Genomic DNA, 26,361 nt, shown 5'->3' on the forward strand with positions numbered 1-26,361 from the left:
CTGTTTCCTGAACCTAATACAGTGTTCAAACCCCCCACTAGTAATTGTACAAGTGACATGCCTATTTTTCTACTGTATGTAAAAGCCTGTGTAAACGTGTGTGTGTGTTTTTTAGTAAGAAGAAAAAGAAAGGCAAAGGGAAGATGGGCAGCAGCTCCGATGAAAGTGGCAGTGACAATGATATGGAGGTGATTAAAGTGTGGAACTCTCGATCTCGTGGGGGCGAGGGGGGGCGAGAGAGACCTGAAATAGAACCTGCCCAAGAAGAAGGTAAGTCTGCTTTCTCCTGTGGAACCTTTTAACCTCCAGCCCTTTCCCTATCATGGCGGTTCTCTTTCATTCATGTATAAGTGGAATTTTAACAGCAAGTAAGGGGGGGGAGTGGGGGGGGGGGGGGGGGGTGGTGGTTTACAGGATGTGATTAATGCAGTAATTCTATTGGTTTTGCTGTAGTTAATGTTCTCAAATGTTTGAGTTACTTGAGCCTGCTGTGACCCTCTCTCCCCAGGCAACAAAAAAGAACATTGCTAATTATTAAATTGCATTAGTGTGTGTTTTTAAGTATAATAAACAACAATACATGAATGAGTTTTGTAACACATCTGCTCTGTCAAAGACCACCTTTTATTATGTTGGTATTATAAAAAAGTTAAATGTGCAAGCTATAATTTAAGTTGTGTGATATAGCAGAAATGATTTGACTGCACATGGTTTGATTTGACAAATTTTTGGCATTAATCAAACTTGTCGTAGTCACATAATTTGCTGTCAGCGCTTATAAACAGTGTTATTGAAATAGAATTTGCTTTGTTTTTTTTATATAGTATCTAAACCTACCTCCAGTTCAAGCCCTGGCAGCCCATCCCCAGACTGGCACAAGGAGTTTGTTACTGAAGCAGACGCAGAAATCCTGCAGCACTCTGGGAAGATGGTCCTGCTCTTTGAAATTCTCAGGATGGCTGAGGAAGTAGGAGACAAAGTGTAAGGTTTTCAGTGGTCATAAAAAAATAAAATGGAAGCATATTTGTAACTTTTTTTTTTTTTGTTATGTATATTATAATGGGTTTTTTTTTTTCCAAAACTTTTTTCCAGTCTTGTATTCAGCCAGTCATTGATATCATTGGACTTAATAGAAGATTTCCTTGAGCTTGCAGGCAGGGCAAAAGAAGAGGGAAAACCAGAGATTTATAAAGGTTTGTAATTAGTTTTATTAGAATTTATTTTCCTCTGTAGAATGAACATAAGTAGCATCACATAAGATGTGGACATTCCCATATTGCGATTCACTAGTTATGATTTTGTGATCGATTCTGTCAGCAATTCCTTCTTTGCTGACAATCTCTTACCAATAGAGCCTGAAATGCAGTTAGAAGTGGGATAACCCTAAATTCCTATTAAAAATGTGTTTTTCACCTTTTTAAAAATGCTTTCAGAAAAACACAACATTTCTGCATTTTTACAGCTTATAAATGAGTTGTTTAAGCTAAAGAGTCGTGTCCTTTTACATCTGCTATTAAAACTGTAGCTGTGATCATGTTTTCAAACTTGAGTACGTCTATAGTTTTTAAGCACTTGCTGATTTTCTTGTTAGTTTTTCCCAGTTAGGCTTGTTGTCTGAGCCACTGCCGGCCCCCCCCCACCTCTTGTTTCCTGCTGGTTTTTATTCCAGTGATAATCCATCACTCAGCGCCACTGCTTCCGTGTACTGCTCCAAAACTGAAAATGATGCACCACAGGGCTTGTACTGTATAAATAAACTTTGACCCCCAAGAAAATTAAGGGTTATACTTTAGCAAAAGCTTGTATTTTTTTCTCCAACATCTGGCATGAGGTAGTGCTGCCTCACTCCCTAATTAAACTACACCAGCTGCTCCTGACTTTCATTTCCAAAATGATTAGACCTTGACTTTAATTTTTTTAACTTTTTTTTTACTAATTCTCCTAAAAACGTTTACTTAAGGGTTGCAATTTGTATTGGATAGATTGCAGCCCAGTAATTGGAAACATGCTGAAATACAAAGGAAGAACAAAAACTAGGGTTAGTGAGCATGAGGGTTAAACATAGTAGCTTTTTGTGATGCTGTTCACTTTAAGGATGGAGTTGATAACCTGATTTTGTGTACCAAATACAAATACTGTACTTCTCCCATGTCACGTTTGCAGTTCAAGAACGCATTAGTTCAGATGTGTTCTGATAAACTTGAAACACTGGATTTTAGGTATGATCTAATAACAATTGTTTCTGAACCAGAAACAATGTCTACAGTCCAGATATGACCTTGTAATCATGATGAAGCCTGTATACTTGCTTGACTCTTGATATAATAAGCACATTGCTGGCCTGTGTTGTGTTTTTTGTGTGTTTTTTTTTTTTTTTTTTTTTAAGTTTTTTTTAATTATAGTAAATTGAGCCATTATCTGGAAAACATGTATTCCTTTAACTGATCTGTTTGTTCTGAATTGCAGGAGATGGGAAGTGGTTTAGAAATATTGATTACTACCGTCTTGATGGCTCCACTAATGCAGTCGCAAGAAAGAAATGGGCTGAAGAATTTAATGATGTTAGCAACGACAGGTAAATAGTTCGGTTTAAACATCTGCACCTTGAATATTTGCAGCATCATTTTTATCATGAGAATCACTCACAGGATTTTGCTCTTGATATGGTAGTTCCTTATTATACATTTTCTGGGTATTAAAGTCTGGGTCAGTGCTTTCTGATTTAATTTGGGCATGTGAAGTCCCTTCATATTCAAATATCTAATGATCCCAGTGATAAAAATGTTCATAGTGAGCTTTTTCATTCTGAATACAAGGGAACATACATTTACAAATGTATGTAACTGTAATTACATTGTTTGAAATGGAATGGTCTTTACTTGTTTCTGCTTGAACAGAATAAGGTTTTATTACACATTTAGCATTCACAGATTTATTTTTTTTAAACAGAAGTGTTACCTGTTTAGTAATGCATACAGAAAGGAAACATTATTTTATCTATTTATTTTAGTTTTTTTAATGTAACATTTTACAGGCAACAATGAGCTCATTTCCCAGCACAGAATTATTTTTCAGAAAATAATGTTCAGTATAATGTACAAAGTAATAAAGAATTATACTTTTTTGTAGTTGGTGATATTTTAAAAACAAAAAGTGAATTAAACTTCATTTAAGAAAGAAAACAACAGTGTTATGCGGTCTCTTTTTAATCCAATGCCATTCTAAAGTTTAAACAGAAGACAAAAGGGCAGTGTTTTGGATTTCAGCTCTAACTCTGTGTTCTCTAACGAGCCAAGGTGGGTTCCTGTGAAACCTGTGCTTTTCATAGAGCTCCTTCTGTCTTTGTGCAGTTTCCTATTGAGCTGCTTGATTAAAGGGTAGGCTGTGTTAGATGCCCCAGCCTTTGATGTGGCATTTGTACCGGCTTCTGCACATATGCTGGCGATTGGGTTGTTGTGAGTGCCTCAAGTCAGATTTGTGCAGTTTGGTAAAGGTCTATAAACCAGAACAGAACTCTTTCCCTTTTATCACCCCCCTCTCAGGATGCTTACCCCCAGAGACAGCGATATAGTGAAGTGGCGTCCCTACTTCATACTAAACAGATTTACACACATCTAGCTTAGCCAGTTGTGCTAAAAATGGTCTTAACCAAGCTTTGTCAAAAGTTTATTTAGCATCAGACTATTGGCATATAGTACTGATTGTCAGTAAAGAAAAGGTAATCTGCTACAATCAGTGTCACACTGGGGTTTAATTAAACTGACCAGGACAACTGTGTATCCCTGGTGCTTACTGCCACTGTGCATTTTCCTCTTGCAGGGGTCGCTTGTTCCTCATCTCTACAAGAGCTGGGTCTCTTGGGATTAATTTGGTAGCTTCCAACAGAGTTATAATTTTTGACGCTTCTTGGAACCCGTCTTATGATGTTCAGAGTATCTTCCGAGTGTATCGATTTGGGCAGACGAAAACTGTTTTTGTCTACAGGTTTTTGGCTCAGGTAATATGAATAATCTCTATAACTAAATAAACCTTTTAAAAGGAATTCAGTATTTGTAGTTGGGCAATTTTCAATTTGAATACAAGATAGATAATGTTAAAATAATTACATTATCCTAAAAACAAATCTCAGGTATGTTCGTTTCTGCATAAAGTGAGTTTAACTGTGCTAAGTATCATTATTATTTAACCTTTATGTAACCTTTGAGAGAAATGTCTATTACAAGATTTTCTATTTAGCCTTCAATTAAAGAAAAAAATATAAAACACAAGAAGAATGTGGCTTATTTCTTTATTCAAAAATGGAAACTATTATGTAAGCTGCAGGCATCACTAGAGGTATTTTCCTAAATGTGAGGCAATCGCAGGTTCTATTTGCCAGGTTATAAGAAAGATTTGGTATTATTTCGTTGTGCTCTGCAAATATATATATAAAATAAAACTGTTTGAAAAAAGTGAGGTTTAGAATCTGATTTGCTTGATTTGTCTCAGGGCACCATGGAGGAGAAGATCTATGACCGGCAGGTGGCGAAGCAGTCCCTCTCATTCCGGGTGGTGGATCAGCAGCAGATCGAGCGGCACTTCACCATGAACGAGCTCACGGAGCTCTACACCTTTGAACCCGACCAGCTGGACGATCCCAACTCAGAGAAGAAGAGCAAGCGAGCTACCCCCATGCTGCCCAAGGTCAGTCTATTCATAGAGCTTCACAGTTCTGTCATACAAGTGATCATTTCAATTAACAGCCTCTGCATTCAGCAAACTAGTTTTCAGAATTCCAATGTCAATTACAGTTTCTAATATCTTGTTATCTTTTAGTTTGATGCAGGTATGTAAACTAAATTAGTTGTTCGTTTTCAATAAGCTTTACTGGGAGGCCTGCAAATGCATTAATATGTTAGTGATTTAATTAAATGCATAACTTATAACTATAAATTACGCAATGTGGTACCCTATTCCATATTTATTACAACTCTAGCTTAACACATCATAAGCCCATTGTATTACATAAATGATACACCGTACCAGAGTTGTTTCCAATGTCAAGCTTAGTCCAAGAGCTAAATAAATAAATAAAAAGGAGGTGGTGGTTACTTGAAAATTAACCTTTTATTTAGCGCAATTTTGTAATTACTGGACACTTTTTAAAGGTAAAGTAAAATGAAAATTCCTGTATAACTCAAACGTGTTTTTGATTGAGAGCCTCCTCAGGAAGGGACTACCCTGTGCCTCTTTGGGTTGACACAGGCAGGGGACCAAGGGTTCGTGGATGACTTGGCCAATTCACTTGCCTTTCATGGCTTTCACTTTGGGAGTTCTGGGTTTGAATACATTTGGTAGCTTCATTTTACCCCCAGAGGAAATTAATCTTAATTTAAAAACAAAACCCACAATTCATAACCATTGGCGTCCCAGGATGGAGTGGCATGTTCAGGTCACGATTGAAGTGCCTAACCTGTAGTTTATGCTATTGCTTTCATCTCTTGTTGGCACTTGAATCACAAGCACCACAATTAAATAAATAAATAAATAACATTAATGAATGACAGTTGGAGGAGCTTGCTGTTTGTGCTGGCAACCCATGTGGTCTCTGCAGGTTTGCTTCATATGTATGCATCAGAAAATTAGTTTGAGCATGTTCTGGTGTTTTTGCGCAGTACTGATGGAAAAAGTTGACCGAGGTGACCTGAAAATGAGCTTTTCCAGACAGGTGCTTTTTACACCAAATAAGTATCTACATAGATTATAATTACCTGAGAAAACAAATCAATTTTTGCATCTTGGTGGGAGAAATTTTTATTTGAATATATATCTTTTGTAGTTTAAATAAAAAAAAAAGCTTCAAGCTGAATTTAGAATCTGGGAATAATACACTTTAAAGGTTTTAATGACAAAAAAAAAAAAAGATGAAACTGTAAGCATGGGAGCTTCACAGCACGGTGTCCCTCCAGCTTTATGTACTTGAAATTAAGTCTAATTTCAGAATATGCTGCCCTGAGGGGGTGGAAGGGGAGCTGAAAATCAGGGCTGTTTTAGTACCTCTCCACATAGATGCGTTTTGGGAGAGGGTTGAACACATTTCTCAGCCCAGCAGGCGATTGGTTGGAATGTGATAATTTGCCACTGCTTCCGTTTGTCGCCTGCTGTGGCTCGTTTTGAAAAGGAAAAGAATTGATAATTAGATGCAGGGATCGGCTCTTAACAAGCTCACCAGATGTTCCTTAAATGAGTGATTTTTCTTAGACATGAAGTATCAGTAAAGTTTGTGGCAAGGTGGTAGAATGGATGAATGCCTGAGCCTTTTATCTCTGAACCTTGCAGTTTTATCTCCCAGAGATCCAGCAACAAGAAAATATTCTGATGTGACACCAGGGCAGGATTAAAGTCAAGCTCTCTGTATTATGGCCTGTGGGGTAGCATGCAGTCATCCTTTTGTAAAGGGGGACCTAAAATATCTGCAGACCATCATAAAGGAAAGGGATCATTGGGATCCTTTTAAGACCTTGACAAAGTTTTGTGATCAGTCATCTACTCTGACCTGGAGCACTGAAGGGCCTCCTCTCGTTCACACATTTTCTTATGTTATTGTACAGCTCTGGCCAAAAGTTTAGCATCACTTTATATAATTAACAAATTTTGCTTCATAAAGTCAAATGAAACTTGCTGAGTAATGTTACGTTAACATTAATTTAATTGCATACAGTTTTGTAGTTTTCCATATATTTGATATCAAACTGACAAATTTAACATGAAGTATTGTACTACTATTATGGCTTGCAGTAGACTTTTGCAATATCATTGTGCAGTTCCTTTGATTTACATGATATATAAAATATCTAAATTATGTTCATATCATTTTTATATATCTATATCTACATCTGTCTGTCTCGGTCCTAAAATTCTAGGTGATGCAAAACTTTTGGCCATAGCTGTATATTAGCATCACAGAAAAGAACAGTTGGGTGCCATCTTTGAGGCCACCTTCTATGAGTTGGGAAGGTTGGCTCTTTTTTATGTTTAATGGAGATTCCTGAGTACAGTCTTCATTTTTGTGATTTTGTAAGAAGTTAATACATTGTGTGGGTGTCTGGACAAGGTGGCATATCTTATAACAATGACAGCCCACACACAATGTATTGACCTCTATGTGTTGGTATGTCCCGTGTAGATGTCTTTCAAGGACAAGTGTAAGTAATACTCTTGTGCTTGCTGATGGATGTTTTAACTAGGCGGTATGACGTGATGTATGCAAACTGAAGAAACATTCTGCCAGTCAGGAGCTCTCCCTCTGTATTGCAAGCTTGTCACGTCTTGGTTTCATTAAGCTGGTTGGAGGTCCTTAATTTATTGATTAGTCTTTAGTTTTTTTCGTGTGAGAAGTCCAGGGAGAATGGCTCAATCTATTGTACTGACATTTACTGCAAAACAAACTTAATCCATATGCACCATTTAATAACATGTCCAGTAGTTTTAAATCTTTGTCATTGTCATGTACAACAAAGAATTGTTAATTTCTTGAAGCGCTATGTCTTGAAGCCTTTGGGATTTTTAAGCTAATGTATTTAGTCAGTGCAGACAGGGCAACACAAATTTTTCTGGCGCTGAAGTTTTCCCTCATTTTAAAAAAATCAACCCTCATTAGTTTAACAGCAAAGGAATTGAATGTCGCGTTTTTTGGTGAGTTAATAAGGATTACATTTCTTATGCCATGAGAATAGGATTTGGGTTACATGGACAATACATCTCAAGTTAAATGTTTGAGTCAGTTGTCCACAATATGGAGTTTGAGACCACCTACAGTGTGCCGGCAGCAGTCACAAGTCAGTTTTAAGAGGTGTTAGTATTGTGTATAACTATACTCGCAGTTCCTTAATTTGACCTCAGCACTTGGATAATGTAGTGTTACTGGAGAGAGAAGTTTTGCTGGGTTTATGATTGAGAGAGCTTCAATTTTAAAATCTGCTATGGTTTCCAAGCTAGGCATGGACAGTATTTAATGTTAAAGATTTCCAACAGTCATCCAAGTTGCTTACTGCACATAAAAAAAGTAGCAGCTCTGAAGCATAATAGTCCAGTTCAAACTAAAAGGACCAAGTAATTGAGAGTTTCATTCTTGCCTGAATTGCTTGTACAGCAGTTTTAAAACCAAGTCAGGGCTCAACACAACAGAAGAGAAATGTAGAAGAGATTCAGCCTCCTGCATTCTCCCGAGCTCTGCAGATAAACAATTCTGTCAGAATTTAGAGTTGCTGTTCTTTGTTTTTTTTTTTTTTTTGTTAAAGAACCTGAAGCAAGTAAGCATCCTGACACAGGTTGTATATTACCCGATTTATTTTGCCAACATGCAGATTACATAGATGTAAGCTTGTAAATCTTATTTTATGTGAGGGCTGTTGATCCTGAATTTGGGCGGGGGGGGGGGGGGGGGGGGTGTTCTTGCATGAAAAGACCAATGGTATTTTGTATCTTTTGATTGTTTGCACTCTAGTCTGTGGGTAAGGGGATATTGGTGGACTTCCTTCTACAAAAGAGCAGTCTACCTCAGATTTTACCTCTACCAGTGGGTTTGATGACAGATTAGAGACCATCTTGGTGCTGACTATGGTGGATTCACTTCTTGTCCACTACATGTTTTAGCTCTAGAGGTAAATTAACTCAACATTTACCTCCCGTGTAGTTATTTTTGTAAAAGAAGTGCATATTCCGTTTTATTTTTCCTTGTGGCATGCTTCATTAGATTTTTCATGAATTTATCATTGTAATGGAAGTCCTTGTTTTATTAGATTAGCCTCACGATCTGTCTTTCTTTGTGGAAGAGACTGGTAAGTACAGAGTAGCTATGATTCCTTAGCAACAGTGAGATTGTTGAGCACTGCATTGTGGGGCGATCTCAACAGGGGAGCTGAAAGCAAAGCCAGTACAGTAAAAACATATTCCGACATGGAGGTGAAGCTACAAAGGCTCAGTCATAAACCGTGTTATGCTGCTTAACTGTAAGTCTTATTTTGTTCACTGGATTTATTTATTCAGGGAGTTTCACAAAGCCTAGCAGTTCATTTTCATTTGGAAGTAGCTGCTTTTTTGTTTTGTTGTGTATCATGCGATACAGAGAATTATTCTTTTTTAATGGTTGAATTTTTGGGTATAAAAACGCACATTGGAATGTGGGTGATCTGTCAAAGAGCAGTGTTTATGTAAGCTTTTCTCAAAATGATACATAGCTTTGGGTTCTGATTTTAAATTTGCACAACAGTGTTCAATGGACACAAAGGGAAGTAGCAGCAAAATGACTTTTTGCCATCTCCCTTTGTAATCTATCTGTAGCCCAGAAGTCAGAACCCCCCCTGTTCCTAATACTGCAGTAAACAATTGAGCCCTTATGGTTGTTCTATAGTGTGACTGCTCTGCACAGCAGCAGGTGAGGTGGTCATCTTGTTTTCATAGCTGAATGCATTTAAGATTCTCTTAAGACTCAACATATTCCAAGTGGCATGCCTGTAACAAGTACAATTACAATAAAAAATAAAAATAAATAAAAGGGGAAGTCATTGGAAACAATGTTGTGTTTAGAGGTTTGCCCATTACAGGTTTTAGGTTTTTTTTTTTTTTTTTTTTTTTACCATACTTGTGGGTCATTCAAAGTTCTGTATAGAAATTAAAGTAATGCAACATTGGACTATATAAAATGTAAAAAGTTGGAAGTTGTACTTTTGTTGATACTATTTCCACATTTTAGGTCTATTTTAATGCAAAATAAAGTTTAGACAAAAAAAAGCAAACACAGTTGGGTGTAATTTAAACCACATTTTGATGACAGTGTTGGCCAAGGAAGCCAGTATTATATTCCAGTATTGTTTTCAATAATAGTGTTGTCATAGAAACTGAAGTCACATGTAGGTTTATGACCCCCCCCCCCCCCCCCCCCCAGCACACTGATTTAAATGTCAAAGTTCGAAGTGTCACACGTAATTAATGGTATATTGGCAACTGTATTAGAGTGAAATTAAACCAGTTGACTGTAAAATTATTTAACTCCAGTTGCTTAGATGAACGCAGCTGGTATACAGTGTTTACATGTTTAAGTAGTGTCATGTTTCACCAAAACATAAGGGTTATTTATGATTGGTGTTAGGAGAAATTATTTATTTTATAAATAGGGCCTGTAGAAATTCACTGGTGATTTCAAACAAGCAGACTCCCCTGCAATTGAGTCGTGTAGCCTCCAGATTTCCATATAATCAAATGGAGGCTACACCTGAAGAATAATAGTGAAGATATTAACACATGAACTATTGGATAAGGAGCAATGAAGGCTCTATAAAGTGGGATGAATAAACGGCAGCATGCAATCAAGGTTTCCGGTTATAGAAAAAATATATCCAAAGACCTGATGGCAGTATTTCCATAAACTGATATTTTGCATAATCTGCTCTTTATCTTTAGATCACTCCAGAAATACTATAATAGGCAGACATTTGAAATCACTGCAATTTGTGGTACAATGTATAGAGTATCTGAAAAGTGCAGTTGGGACGGAGGCTAGTTGCCATGTAAAACAACATGCATTTATCTATTTTGTTTGTGAAGAAGGAAGTTGATATTACACCAAAAAACACAAAAATGTGCTCAGAGTAATTTTGGTAGGTGAAGTTGAAGGGGTGTTACATTACCTCCCTATTATCGGCACCAAAGGATCTGACAAAACTTAAAAACATTTTTACAGGGACTTGGCCTCTCCTAAAGAAAATGTTATTAAAAGTGACAGCACATGGGGTTGCAGGGCTTTTTTTAAAACTCTGCTTATTTGTGTTGCTGCATAGGACCTGTTTTTGGCAGAATTGCTCCATAACCAGAAAGAGCACATCGTGGGTTACCATGAACACGACTCCCTGCTGGACCACAAAGAGGAAGAAGCTCTCAGTGAGGAGGACCGCAAAGCAGCTTGGGCAGAGTACGAGGCAGAGAAGAAGGTGAGTGCTCGGCCAGCTGCACAGGACTAGCTACTTTTCATTTAAGTGACGGTGCATTCATTTGTGGTGTTTTATATAGTGGATTTTGATCTTGACACAGTTACCATTTCTTCTACCCATAGTGGTGCATGAGAATAATGTTTCTCAAATGGGGAGGGACTCTGTAAAAGAATCTGTTCAACAGTAACTTCTTGTTTATCTTCCAGTGCTGGGACGAACACAGGATTTTCATTTTCGGATATTTGCTGATAATTTAAGTATTTGTTCGGATATTCGTTCGTTTTTCAAAAAGTAATAAAAGCCATTATATTGCTCTGAACGCAGGCAGAGACAGCATAGGAGCAGTGGCAGGGGGCGTGGCCATGGCCTGTGTGTAGGTGCCTTTTATTTTACAGCAGCACGTTAAAATAGAAAAATATCCCAGGAGTAAAGAATAAGTTGTGTGGGGCTTACTTTATCGCAGTGAATTAACAACAAAACAAAGGATGCCAAGTAGAAGTTCAAGTTAAACGTTGTTTTGTTTATTCCCGAAATAAATAGTGCGCTTTTTTTCATTCCTTGCCATTGCTGTTTTTTCACAGTAAACAGTGGCCATCGACACATTTTCATAAAGTAATAACTAAAATGAGGTTTACGTATGCCTTTTTGTAGCTGAACATGCAAACAAAAACTGAAATTTAACTTTAAACACTACAAATAGAACAAATGTGGAAATGGCGTTGTAAAGTGAAGGGGATTGATGATTTCCATTAGAGAGTAGATGTTGAACTTCATGCTGATTTTAAACTCTGCTCTCGCCAAGATAAGCTAAGACGTAGCTTTGCAGTAAACTAATGTGATCCATCTGCATTTCCATCCATTTGCGTTGTTTTCCATCTGATGATGTAGATATTCTTCTGTCTGGTGTTGATTGCTGAAGTGTAATGCTGGCTCCAAGGATCAGCTCATTTTGCCTCCCCAGCGCATCAGCACACACAACGGCTGTGATGCTGGCTGGTGCCGGATCAACCCAGTGCGGTCTCCCCAGCACATCAGCATGACAACCGTCTGGATTGAGCTAAGTAGGGTACATCTCTGGGGTCTCCAAGTGGGCACCTTCCATCCTCAGTGTTTCGTTGACTAGCCCATGACACCTCAAGAGGGCTCAACAATGTTTCTGGCTTCCCAGCATCACCCCCCTCCATTCCCCACTCAGCTCAGCCCAGCTTACTTACAGTACATCAGCGTTGCTTTCTTTCTATTGTGCTTGAGATTCCTATCCAGAATCTTTCCGTCTCAACCACAGCCAGTTGCTGCTCCTTTCTTCACTGTGTGACGCAACTCTTGGCCACTGAACCCGACGTCTCTGAGAAACCGGGTTGTAGAGTGTGCCACAAATCCTCGACAACCCACCTCCACTGGGTAAACTCGGATTCTCCATCCTCGCTGTTCCACTTCAGCAGCTAGTTGAGCATACCGAAGTTTCTTCCTCTCATACGCCTCATCCACAGCATCTTTCCGTGGCACTGTTAACTCTAGCAGATGAACAAGGCGTGCTGATCCAGCCACAAGACAATGTCTGGTCGAAGGTTAGTGGTGGCAATCTCAGGTGGAAAAATAAGCCATTGACCATCCTCTAGCAGCTTCCAGTTGTCCTGAGCGAGGCTTGATTTTAACACCTTTTCTTGGTGGTTGCTCTCCTGGACGGAGGAATATTGTCTCTTGTGTGTAATGCTTTGATGGAACTGGTGGCAACTTATTGGTCAGGTTACGCTTGTCTTCCAATGCTAAGGCCAAACATCGCAGCACCTGGTCATGGTGCCAAGAAAACTGTCCTTGGCTAAGACCCACCTTACATCCTGTCAAAATGTGTAGGTAATGAACACAAAGGTCATGAAGGATCCTCACCCACCCAGAGGTTTAGGTTCTGTGGTGATGGGAGAACCTCATATGCTGATCTGATGAGGAAACTGATACTGCTCTGTTCCATTGTCCATAGGTCTTGCCAGCCGATTCTGCGTTGTTCCAGACACTCCCATCTCCCTGCTTGGCCTGGGAAACAGCCTTTACAGACCTGATCTCCTGCTTTTGCACCTCATTGACTACCAGCTTCCTCTGTTGAGCCGGGATTGCCTTGTGCCATGTAGGAGGAGCTGAACTGAGACCAAAACCTCCTTTTCCATGCTGAATTTGCCCCATAATATCTCCTATTTGAAGGGCAGCCTTGGCATCTTCCACAGCTTTCTTTGCTGTCCATTTTCTTCCAGTTTTCAACACAGGTGCTGCCTCCCTTACGCATTTGTCACGTGAATCTACTAATTTCATTTCCAGTTGGACTTTGGCGCACTTAAACTCCTTGGTTAGAGCAGAAATTGGTAGCTGCAGTATTCCTTTACCATAAAGTCCCACTCTGCTGAGGCAGCGTGGAACTCCCAACCATTTGCTGACGTATGAACTGATTAAAGCTTCCAGCTTCTCAACTGTTGTCAAGGAAACCTCATACACAGTCAGTGGCCACAGCAGTCTTGGCAGTAGACCAAACTGAAAGCACCAGAGTTTCAGTTTGCCTGGTAAAGCGCTGCTGTCTACGCTCTTCAACCCTTCCACTGCTTGTTGTCTAACTTCTCCCACATGAACTGTGTCGTTTTAGATCCCCTGTCGTACCCTCTCCCTAGACTTTTCACTGGCTTCTCGGACACTGTTGATATTGCCTCACCCTTAATGTAGAACCTTTTATCTACTACTTTACCTTTAATTCTAGAGATGCTCCTTGACTTAGTGGGCTTGAATTGCATTCATGCCCATTCAATGTTATTGGCTAATTTGCTCAATAACCGATTAATGCAGGCTACTGTTGTAGTCATCGTTGTCATGTCATCCATGTATGCTCGAATTGGTGGAAGTCTCATTCCAGAAGCCAAGCGCTGTCTTCCCACTACCCATTTTAATGCCCTAATAATTACTTCATTTGCCATAGTAAAAGCCAGTGGAGAAATGGTACATCCTGCCATTATTCCAACTTCTAGGCATTGCCATGTAGTGCTGAATTATGAAGTTGAAAAACTAAATTGCAAATCTCCAAAGCAGGCTTTCTCTAAATTTGTTATTGTCATCGGTACGCTGAAAAAATCAAATGCTGCCCAAAGAAGTTCATGTATTAGCCAAATCCAGGAATGTCACATGGAGGTCCTTCCTCTCCTTTTTTGCCGATTGAATTTGTTGCCAGATTATGCTGATGTGTTCTAAGCATCCTGGGAAACCTGGAATGCCTACTTTTTGTACTGAAGTGTCAATGAAGCAGTTCTTTAACCTGTTAAACCCCCAGCCTCCCACAGGTAATTTCTGACTGGAGGGCTATGACCTTAAATAAATCAAATTATCTTCCAAAGTATAGACAGCACAGGCATGGTTCAGGGTTTGAATTCAAGGTAACCCCCTCGCCATTAGGACTAAAACAGATTTGAGTCTTACTCGGTACCACACTTGAAGGAGATAACCAGAATTTTTTTTTTTTTAAAAATAAACAATTTTCATTTGTTTATATTCTACAGTCATTTTTTCACCTTGTAACACATGAAAAGAGATTTTTTTTCCAGTGCTTCCCCAACATGTCTGCTACACTGGATAAAAATTTGAAACTGATTGAAAAGGGATCAAATTCTACGTGAGTTTTTACACAACTAGGCCCAAGGTTCCCCAAACCTCTCCAGAAATGAATATTGTGTAAATCTTTATGGCCAGTCATACACTAGTTTCTTGAGCAAGATCTAAAAGGGAGGTTACCTTCTGGCACCTCAAATGCTATACATTGCGACATGAATTAGATTTTGTAATCCTCTTTTTTACTTATTTGTCCAATATTTCATTCCAAAGGTGGCCTTTTTGGAGAGCTTTGGGGTGCCCAAAATGTATCCATGATGAGTATGCGTTACAAATACTCTCAGTTCATATGCCACAACTGTCAGGCACATTGCTCTCACATAACTGTGTGTTTGTGCAGGAGAATGTTGCTACTGAGATTTTTTTGTAGCTCTGAATTTTCAGTACCTGACTGTATTTTTGTTACTTACTTGCTTGAAAGTATGTAAATGTGAAGAAGCAAAATAATCAGGTTTTTTTTTTTTTCAAAATAAAGTGGTTACACTCATTCAAGCACTGCTGACACTTGAACATATGTTGATTATTGGATAAAGGCATCTGCTAAATGTCTATTATAATAATAATAATAATAATAATAATAATAATAATAATAATAATGAACACGCAGACATCTTTGCTGATCTAAATCAGGCTGCCAGACTGAAAATACCTCGGTTCCTTTCATCTTTACTTTGATTGACAAACAAAGGAACTGAGTAAGTGATTGTTGGAGCAGGCAGACAGCTTATCTTGAAAGGCTAAAAACCCCTGACCTTTGTTGCCTTGCTCCAGCCACAGACACAAACCTGGAGTTCCATGTCTTTGCTAACTGCAGATCTTGAACTAGTCTTTTGTGAAGTACTCTCCATTCTCATATCCGTTTCCATTCCTAAGTCGTTAACCATGTTATCCAACATTGAGTCATCTTCCACCCCTGCTCTCGCAGACTCTAGGGGTATTTTTCTCTATATTTTCTTAGAAGCCTTGGGTGGGTGTCTCCAGCATCCTGTTTACCTTTGAAAACATAGAGCTGGATACTGCCGACAAGGGTAGCTAACCCTTGTGAGCCCCAATGGGTTCTCTTTCCTCCTGTCAGCTGTCTCTCCATGCTGTCACAAGGTCTTTCCCTTGTAGCCAGCTGCACTATTCACAGCAGTCACTATATGTATCCAGATCTTCATGATTTCCATTACGATAGTAGATGTTGAACTTCATGCTGATTTGAACTCTGCTGTCGCAAAGATAAGCACCATCTAAGACGTAGCTTTACAGTAAACTAATGTGATCCATCTGCATCACCATCCATTTACGTTGTTTTCCATCTGATGATGTAGATAACCTATCTGGTGTTGATTGCTGAAGTGAACATGCAGTTTTGGTTCTCGTTTATTACATTCCACATAAGAAAGTAGTGACAAAAAATGTATAATATATGCACTCTATATAAAATCACTACACAACATTTTGAGGAAGTTGGGAACTGTTGAAGCGAGACATTTCAGAATTGACTTACTCTAAACCAGGACAACGCATTTTTGTCCCAGATGGCTTTCCATAGAGATCACTATGTGTGCACGTGCATTATGGGGTTTGTTTACTTTTTGCTATAATAACCGAGTGCTTAACGACACAACTCCTGAGTTTAAATAAAAATATATATATATATATATATATATATATATATATATATAATATAGTACTGTGCAAAAGTTTTAGGCAGGTGTGAAAAAATGCTGTAAAGTAAGAATGCTTTCAAAAATGGAAAAGTTAATAGTTTATATTTATCAATTAACTAAATGCAAAGTGGGTGAACAGAAGAAAAATCTAAATCAAATCCATATTTGGTGTGACCACCCTTTGCCTTCAAAACAGCATCAATTCTTCTAGGTACACTTGCACAAAGTCAGGGATTTTGTAGGCATATAGTCAGGTGTGTGATTAAACAATTATACCAAACAGGTGCTAATGATCACCAATTCAATATGTAGGTTGAAACATAATCATTAACTGAAACAGAAACAGCTGTGTAGGAGGAATAAAACTGGGTGAGGAACAGCCAAACTCAGCTAACAAGGTGAGGTTGGTGAAGACAGTTTACTGTCAAAAGTCATAGACCATGGCAAGACTAAGCACAGCAACAAGACACAAGGTAGTTATACTGCATCAGCAAGGTCTCTCCCAGGCAGAAATTTCAAGGCAGACATCCCTTCGCAATCGCAAGATGTCCAGCAATGCCATCAGCTCAGGATTGGCGGAAACCAGTGGGACCCTTGTACACCCATCTACTGTCTGGAGAAGTCTGGTCAGAAGTGGCCTTCATGGAAGACTTGTGGCCAAAAAGCCATACCGCTGACGTGGAAACAAAGCCAAGCGACTCAACTATGCACGATAACACAGGAACTGGGGTGCAGAAAAATGGCAGGTGCTCTGGACTGATGAGTCAAAATTTGAAATATTTGGCTGTAGCCGAAGGCAGTTTGTTCACCGAAGGGCTAGAGAGCTGTACACAAATGAGTGTCTGCAGGCAACAGTGAAGCATGGTGGAGGTTCCTTGCAAGTTTGGGGCTGCATTTCTGCAAATGGAGTTGGGGATTTAGTCAGAATTAATGGACTCCTCAATGCTGAGAAGTACAGGCAGATACTTATCCATCATGCAGTACCACCAGGGAGGCATCTGATTGGCCCCTAATTTATTCTGCAGCATGACAACGACCCCAAACATACAGCGAAAGTCATTAAGGACTATCTTCAACGTAAAGAACAAGAAGTCCTGGAAGTGATGGTATGGCCCCCACAGAGCCCTGATCTCAACATCATCGAGTCTGTCTGGGATTAAATGGAGAGAGAAGCAACTGAGGCTACCTAAATCCACAGAAGAACTGTGGTTAGTTCTCCAAGATGTTTGGGCCAACCTACCTGCCGAGTTTCTTCAAAAACTGTGTGCGAGTGTACCTAGAAGAATTGATGCTGTTTTGAAGGCAAAGGGTGGTCACACCAAATAATGATTTGATGTAGATTTTTCTCCTGTTCACTCACTTTGCATTTTGTTAATTGATAAATATAAACTATTAACATGTCTATTTTTGAAAGCATTCTTACTTTACAGCTTCAATGAGTTACAGGAAAATAATTCCATCTAGGGTTTCTGTGACGTCATAAATTAGAGGCTCAGGAACTGCCGTGTTGATCCTGTGTGCTTATATGGAAAATACATGGATGAAGGCTATATTTGCATCCTGAGCCATTCGAAATGCAAAAAATGCATAATGCCACAGTAGTGATGTCAAAACGTGATAATTCCTCTAGAGGAAAATATACTTTGACCCATTCGACTTCTCAAGACCATCCCTTTCAATTCAAACACAAAATATCTCATTTTCAGTCACTCGACAACACCCACGATGCAGAAGTGTTCATTAATGATCAACAAAATAAGAATAAGTTAACAAAGATGATGTAAAGCTGGTACATTTGTATCTCTGAGAAACTGGAGAGGAACAGGTCATTTAAAACAAGGTAAAGGCAATCATCCAAATAAAGCTGAAGCACTAACAGATAACAACATAGAGCGTCTGTTAAGCACTGAAACAGTTTTTTTTTTTTTTTTTTTTTTTTTTTTTTTTTTTTTTTTTTTAAACGTACTATTAGCTCACAAGGGTGTCCCATGTATTATAAAAAAAAATAATCGATGTGCCTCTTCAGTGAGTTACAGGATATAAACTCGACTTTCAATCTCGTAATTTATGACGTCACAGAAACCCAAGATGGAATTATTTTCCTGTAACTCATTGAAGCCCATCTATTTTTATATATATATATATATATATATATATATATATATATATATATATATATATATATATATATATATATATATATGTATATGTGTGTATGTATGTCTTGCATAACACAGAGCTCTTTTACATTTGCCATTTTTTTAAACTGCCGCGCAAATTCTAGTGAGACAGTAAATAAGTGCGAATACAAATATCTGATTTTTTGTGTCCGATTACATGCCAAAAAGTATTTGTTTGGAGATTTGTCCCAACACTATTTTCTAATGAGTTTCTTTAATACTCCACACTAACCCATACAAAACAAATAAGTTAATTAAATTAAATCAACTTTAGTGGTTGATTTAATGTTAAAGAATTTAAATTCTAGACAAGTGGCATAATGGATAATTGTAGTATCAGATGAAAGTGGCAGGGTTGAATAGTGAATAATGTAGGTGCTAAAGTTGCAGCTAGCATATGTTCTGCACCTTTGGAAGCCAGATTTCAATGAGTTACTATTCACACACAACTATAACTAACTCAATGTACAAACTAGAATGATAAATCTTGGACAAAAGTGCATTAGCTTACTTAATAATAATAATAATAATAATAATAATAATAATAATAATAATAATAATAATAATAATAAACAGACTAGGTTTCAGGAAAGACTCTGAAACCCCAAAACAATTAATTCCACGTAGGAAACATAGGTGTTGTATGATGTGTGCTGGAATATAAACTACTTTGGAGTACATTAGGTTTTAATGAACAGTTTTGGTTTTCTTAAGATTTTAACTTTTATACACATTATCTAGTAAAACATTAAAACCCTTCAGTTTAATTAATTCAGTTTTAATTAATGTAATGTTTATTTAACAAGGTTTATAATCTCCCAGATGACATCCAGCATGGTTTAAATAGAGCTTTTTATTTTTTAATTAAATCCTTATGTGCAAAGACAATATAGCATCTTTTTATAACCCCGCTAGCTCTGTCACAGACATTAAAGTTTAAAAAAAAAAATTACAATACCTTTTCTTGATCTTTTTACTATGGTGCTAGCCAATGTCATCTTGTTTATAAAACCTGAATTGCGGTGCTGAGTAGTACAACTTGGGCACTTGGAAATAATTGACTGCTCCTTCCCCATCAAGCCACAGTGCGGTAACAAGCCCTTGTTATATGGTTAGTTTTACATATGTTCAGCTCTAAACATTTAGCGAGAACCTGAGCCAACTGTTTGTCAAAGACTACTTAAGAAGCGCCACTTTGTGGGAAGTAAAGTAAATGCTTAGTTTTCCAGCTCATGAAATCACTTCCCACAGGAATATTAAATATTACTTATAAAAGTGTGATATTTCTGTTAACATATACTGTGTAAATATTTTGAGCGAGACTTGATTTTCTGAGATTTAGAAAAGGTAGTCTGTATCCATTCTGGTTGAGCTGTATCATCACCTTGGTGAATTTGGCAACCCTGTCGAAGTTTTCATCAGTTAATTGAGTTTATTTTAAAAGGAATTACACTTTTCAGCACAGGTCCTCCTTTTCTTAACATTTGAGTGGCAGAACAGTCCTAGAAATCACAAGACACTGTCAGTGTGTTTTTAAATGGCTCTAATATCGCTGACATTCACAGCTCATTTGCTTCAGCTTTTAGCCTTGTAGAACCTCTCGGGTGGTCTTGTACTGCATTTTAAACACTGATTAGGGATGGACAGCCAATCAAGATCAGATCGATTTCAACTGGAACTCTGTTAGTCGCGGGCTGGTAGAATTCTAGCTCTCTAACTGGCTGAACTTGAAGCCTATGAATATTTTATCCTGTTGAGGACATATTGGAGGAACTCATTAATAATTAGAAATTGTACAGAAAAAAAATAAATATGCAGGTGATATTTGACTTGTGTGTAATGTCGCAGTGACAATGGACTACTTTACCTAACTTTTGGTTTTCTACGGTTAGTGCTAATTGGCCCCCGTTCTGCATTTATTCATCTGTCCCAATACTTTTTGAAAACTATTCTTCAGATGGCAAATGATTGGGCGCCATATCTTTATGTTGACTGATTTGTGTTTCTGTGAGGGGGTGGTTTTGTGTTCTTGAAAATGCAAATACATGGTGATTTTATACAGTTATTTGGGCAATTGGGCTGCAGTTGTGGAAAAAACATTCACTGCCAAGTAATGAAACTTGGCACGGGGAGGCACCGAGTGATGGTCAACCAACTCCTAAGACTGCCACTCTTCAGTTGGACTTTTCATAAACAGTTCAAAAAGCAATATAAATGACAGTTGTCTTTTTATAGATGCAACTACAGTGAACTGGACTGATTTGTAGAAATAAGATGAACTATTATAAAGATTAAAAGGGGGTGATTTTAATATGCAGCATAAAAGTATACACTATTACAATATTTGAACACCCTAGAGTTTGTTTTTGCTCTTTTAAAATAGCACCCTTACCAAAGTGAATTGGTTGTCAAGTTCAGAGCTGTGCTGCTGTGGTGACATATATGCACAGTTTGGAACACTTGTTAGCCAATCAGATTGCTCCCTCTATTCTTGCCATTTTATAAGGAGATTCTTTCTTTTCATACTGTTTTTTTTTTTTTTTTTTTTTTTTTTTTCAGGGTATGTCCTTCCGTGGGAACATGCAACCTGACCTCAATTATTCTGCTTTTAACATGGCAGCTCCCAATACATATTTCCCCTTCAATGTAGCAGCACTCGGCACAATGTCGAACCAGCAGCTGGAGGTAAGTAATGAGAGCCACATGGATGGAACATTCTTTGGGAGCTAATTGTGACTTGTGACATGTAACTATGCAAGTAATTTATTGATATCGTATACTTTTAATAGTCATATGTATAGCTAGTCATACATAACTTGAACCAAGAGAAGTGCAGAGCTCTGAGCCAGTTGATTCAAACTTGCTTGCTGACGTACTAAACTAACTAAGATAGCTGTGGCTTGACTGTCAGATTTATATACCAATTTACATGTAATGTAATTTTAGTTTTTATCCGTTAACAAATTGTAATGACGTTTTACCTTCCTGTTTTGAAAGCCACTCTCAGGCTTACTGATCACCAGCATATCTGGACCAAGTTGTGTTTAACACTAAACCTGCAACCCATGTGCCTAAGCAGTGTCATGTAAATGCATGAACGCTTTAATCTCTTGTTTGATGGTCCTGTTATAAATGTATATCTAAATCATCGTTGGTAGTCTCCGAATCTGACTTCCAGGTGTTTTCTTTCAGGATCTCATTAACCAAGGGAGAGAGAAAGTTGTGGAGGCCAGCGCTCAGATAACATCAGTAACTCGAGAGCCCCTCGAAGATATCATTGGAAATGTGGTGAGTAGTTGCAGTAGGTTTATTCCAGAGATTTATGATACTGAAAGCTAAGTGTTGCACACCTTGTACAAGTTATCTTGCATATGAGACTTTTACATGAATCACCCAATAAAGTCTCTGCAGATTTTCAGGTGGACATGTACAGGGCATTTCCATTTTCACGTTCTGGGTTTTTGTTGTAATGCAGAGATGCCAACGGCTACGATTTGGCCGTAGCAGCTACTGTTTTGGAGGTTCTGCTACGGCGCTACACCAAAGGGGTATAATACTACTATTTTTATTAAATAAATAAATGATGGATACTCCCCAAACGTTTATGAAAAATTATTTCAATACCATGTGTGCGTTTTCCCGTTTTAATTTTTTGTAATGAATTAATTATTCTAAATACTGTATTTTACTGACAGTTTTTATTACACCATTTTAACTGACATACTAAAAGCTCTGAGCCTGGTTACTTAGTAACCAGTTTAGGGGTCCTTCAGAAAATGCTGCGCAAATACCGCCTTGCTATCATCGCATGGTTAATTGGTAGCATTGCAGGCCCAGATGGTATCAGCAGGGACAGAGACTCAGAAACAAGGAAGCTGCAGTTTAAGTGCGGCTGCATGTTTTAATAAAAAAAATAACACAAAGTGCAAACAAAAAGGCACATGGGCCAAAACATGTGGCTGGAGCCTAATTCTCATCAATTATTCAATCCGCTCCAGCCACATTTTCATATGTATTTTGACAGGGATAGGAAACTAACCCCATCCCTGCCAACCACCAACAAAACACCACAAAACAATATTATTTACAGGCAGGACCCTGCCCTGCCACAGTTGCTTAACAGTAAGGCTAGAGTGTCTGAATCTCACGTCTAATGGGAATACTGCCGGACAGACTTCTCTCTGAAACATAGTGGGTGTTATGACTGCATCACTCACATAGGTACAAAGAAACAACAGCAATACGCAGAATCTGACACTCCCCATTATTGTATGTTTGTGCAAATGGGTTTTGAGGTTTAACTCACTTTAAACAATTTAATTAATTAATTATTGGATACTACACAGCAGCTTGTGTTTTGATAGTTGTACAATAGTACAAATTTCAATAAGAAAACATGTTAAATCTTCTTTTGATGTTGTTTTTTTTTTTTTTTATAAAGTTCTGATATTTCAGTCCAGCGAGATCCTAAAACACTCTTCATTACTAATATTTAAATCAGAATAAATAGAATTCCAAATAAAAAAAGTGTTGAAATATTTGTATTCGTTTTTTTTCTTTCTAAATGTGTATTTACAATTACAAAAATTCTAGATTGAACAGCAAAAATGAGTTCATTGGCTTGCCAAAGCCTAAGAACATTTTAATTTGTAGGCATCAAAAAGCCTTGCTACACTGAGCTCATGCTTCTGTTTTCTCCTTTAAGAAATTGGTATCTCCTGTATAATGTTGGCTAAACCTCTGATGCGCTGTTTGTGGTTTGTTTCTCTTGTAGTGGAAAGAAAATCCCAACCTGAATGAGGCTCAAGTTCAGTCTATGGCACTGGGAAGGCAGGCTAGCGTGGAGCTAGAACTCAAACGCAGGGAGGCAGTTTACAGAGATGTACTCACAAAGCAGCAAACGGTAAATATTAACTGCATGTTTCTACTACCCAAAACACTTTGCGTGTTCCAGAATTGGCATTGCATTTAAAAAGAACATTTAAAGAGTTGTATTATTCCTTAAGCCTTCATAGAAGACTAAGAACTACACACAAATTTTTACAATTTGTATATCATTTTTACAACCGGTTGTTTTTTCATATTCCTGTTACTGCCAACGGCATTGTAGATATTTGATGGCAAGCTGCCATCTTTCTGTCAAAGAATACATGTTTCCTGCAACAAATTGGCACGCTGTATTATGTAATGTATTTTTAGGGGGTGCTAAAGGCACAAAATATTGCCACAAAATTTTGAAAAATGCCAAGCCCTTGCCAAACACAAGCAATCATGCTTTCTTATTGTGTTTACAAAATTAATTCATTAGAAAGTTCAAAACCTAGAGCTGAATGCAAGAAAAGTTCCAGGTTAAAGCAAATGAGTTGGACTCTTCAAAAAATTAAAACAACTTTTTACTTCACAGCTAATCCTGTATATCCAGAAAGTGTTAACAGACAGAAAAATACACGAGCAGCAAATGGCAATGCAGAGAGCAACGCTGTTGAACCGCATGGCAATGCCCAAAAGAGCCATGGGTGGCGGGCAGGGAGGGTTCAGCCAGCTGGATCTGATGGGACTGTATCAGCAGATGACCGGTGGAATGCAACCCCCGCCTCTGCAGCGAGTACCATCTCCTGCAAACCAGATGAAGAGCAAAAACCCAGGGACATCCCAAGGAAACTAGCACTGCATGGGCAGTCAACCAGGGCCTGCTGTACATTGAAAAAGGAACATGCAAGTCCGCCTTTCCTGAAGTAAAAACAAAATGCTGTTTTGTAGATAAGGGCAATGTAATACACAGAAGGGATCCTGCTATTTTAATTGAAAAACTGTGTACATAGTTCATTTTATTCAAGTTTAATTAATGTCAGCCCTGTTTTAACTGCTTTTAATACACTAAACAGTGCTTTTGCTTAAGATTATTTCTTTTTTTTTTGCATTTCTGTCTCTTGGTCCATTTTTTGTTGTTTTCAGTTTTCTAATTTCCAAAACCCATCAAAACTAATTTTATAACAATCGAGGACATTAAACTGGGACCACTGCTTTGCTAATTGACATAGGTATTGATGAAAACATCCTGATGCTTATTGTAGCACCTGCCCTCTAACATTTTTTTTATGGATGCCAGGAAGTAAAAATGATATTGCACGAGGACAGAGTTAAGGTCTAAAGCTGGAGAAAAAAAAGACAAAAAAACAGATCACTTGAGACAAATGTTAGGTTATGGCCTTATATGTTGTAACATCAAAAGATACAAAAATATTACAGAAATGAAAGTCGTGTTCAATATAGGAAGTATTTTTTGTATAATGCTTTGGAGTGATTATCTTTAGTAGTAGTTGTAAAAAAAAAAAAAAAAAAAAAAAAAATTTAGAAAATGCCTGTATTGTTTCAAAATTGCTTGCTAAATTCTGACTTTTTGTAACCTGACTTCTGGTTGTAAAGTGTTATTTGCTTAGTATTGTGTTCCTGTATGTTTTTTTTTTTTGTCCCACTTGTGTAGTAATGTTTCGGTACGTCAGCTCACTTCCAATGCTGAAGTTGCACAGCTGTGATGACTGTTTAATTTCTTGAAAAGAAAAATTCAAAAATGTGTTCATTCTGGAGATAAACTCCTTTTGATTGCCCAAGGTGTATTTTGAGAAATGTGCAGGGACAGCTGTTCTGAATTGTATTCTTTTTTGCAAGAATGTTGTTTTATGCTAGAGATTCACCTATTTGTTTTGCTATTACCGGTAACCTGCTATTTACTAGTTAAGTATTTAATATAACATTTAATAAAAGTGACCAAAAGGGTGTTTCTCTTGTATTTATACTGTGGTTATTTTCTTCATTTTGTCAAGACTTTACAAGAAGTGCTACACTTCTGTTTTAAATTGGTTTCAAGTTTATGTTTTCACTAGTTGTCATTTTCAGGCGATAGAATAAAAGAAACCCTCCAGAAAACCTTGTAATACTATAAAATACAATATCTGAAATGTTAAGCCCTATTAAAAGCAGGCACATTTTATGTAATAATGTGAGATTCTGCATAAATCATTAAGGCAAACATAAAATAAAAATCTGTAAGCTCAAAACAGAGAATTAATTGTTTCAGCAGTACCACTTAGTTCACAATAGGTCTACACATTTGCACTGTGCAAAATGAAAAGTCCCTGTGGAAGTATTTTTATCTGATCACTTTATTTAAAGAAAATTACACTGCAGGTACGATCATATCCAGGCCCGACTGACGTCCCATTTCAATCAGCAGGTGCAGTCTGCTTCCACCAAACAGGGCGTAACATTTTTACATACTTCATTTTTTCCTTCAGACCTGTCATTGTTGTATTTTTATTGTATCACATTTTGCTGTCAGCTTTTTTTTATGATCTCAGTCAGTCCAACATTAATCAAATATGTTTATTTATACAAGTTCTACAAATAGGCTGGTATACAGGCATACATTGCAGAGGCAGCTTTTAAACTTACTTTCCCTTGTCCAAATGTAATATTACAGATCACACAAGTGGCATACTGTAGAGAAGTAGTGTAGTTTTTCTTTTACGTTATGATATAGGTTTGAGAACACATTCTATAAAACTATAGGTAAAAATAAAGTAAGCATGGTGATAAAGGCATGACTGATGTGCAAGGTGAGTCATATAGCCAAGGGAGCGCAGGTTCAAGTCCTGGCTGGTCCTAATACCTATCATAGTGTTGCATTGGTCAGGTTGCACCCGCAGGGGCTGGAATCTCGCCTCCCGGGTGTAAAGAGGCAATTGGATTGGTAGCAGGATCAGAGGATGCCAACTGACCTTCAATTCTCCTGAGCTGCTGTGGGGACATGTCTGTTACGGTATATTGTGAAGTTTGCCCTGTTTTAGTTTTTTATAATATTATCAATCTAGTTTCTGGTGTTCTCAAGCTTCCATACCTGTGTTTTTTATGCTTGTATGC

General features: G+C 37.8%; 1 protein-coding gene across 1 annotated transcript in view; it reads left to right on the plus strand.

Moving 5' to 3' along the window:
* The window catches only part of LOC121295282 (transcriptional regulator ATRX-like), an 81,548-nt gene extending 56,317 nt beyond the window's left edge, over window positions 1–25,231 (plus strand). The window contains exons 25-35 of the mRNA XM_041219736.1: window positions 116–270; window positions 825–981; window positions 1,093–1,193; window positions 2,467–2,575; window positions 3,820–3,997; window positions 4,489–4,683; window positions 10,818–10,967; window positions 21,001–21,126; window positions 21,634–21,729; window positions 23,216–23,344; window positions 23,846–25,231. Of these exons, the coding sequence (XP_041075670.1) occupies window positions 116–270; window positions 825–981; window positions 1,093–1,193; window positions 2,467–2,575; window positions 3,820–3,997; window positions 4,489–4,683; window positions 10,818–10,967; window positions 21,001–21,126; window positions 21,634–21,729; window positions 23,216–23,344; window positions 23,846–24,106 (1,657 nt within the window). The 3' untranslated portion in view covers window positions 24,107–25,231. The remainder of the gene's footprint in view (window positions 1–115; window positions 271–824; window positions 982–1,092; window positions 1,194–2,466; window positions 2,576–3,819; window positions 3,998–4,488; window positions 4,684–10,817; window positions 10,968–21,000; window positions 21,127–21,633; window positions 21,730–23,215; window positions 23,345–23,845) is intronic.
* The last annotated feature ends 1,130 nt before the right edge of the window (window positions 25,232–26,361 follow it).

The sequence above is a fragment of the Polyodon spathula genome, chromosome 20 (genome assembly GCF_017654505.1).
Source record: "Polyodon spathula isolate WHYD16114869_AA chromosome 20, ASM1765450v1, whole genome shotgun sequence".
In the NCBI taxonomy this organism is placed as follows: Eukaryota; Metazoa; Chordata; class Actinopteri; order Acipenseriformes; family Polyodontidae; genus Polyodon; species Polyodon spathula.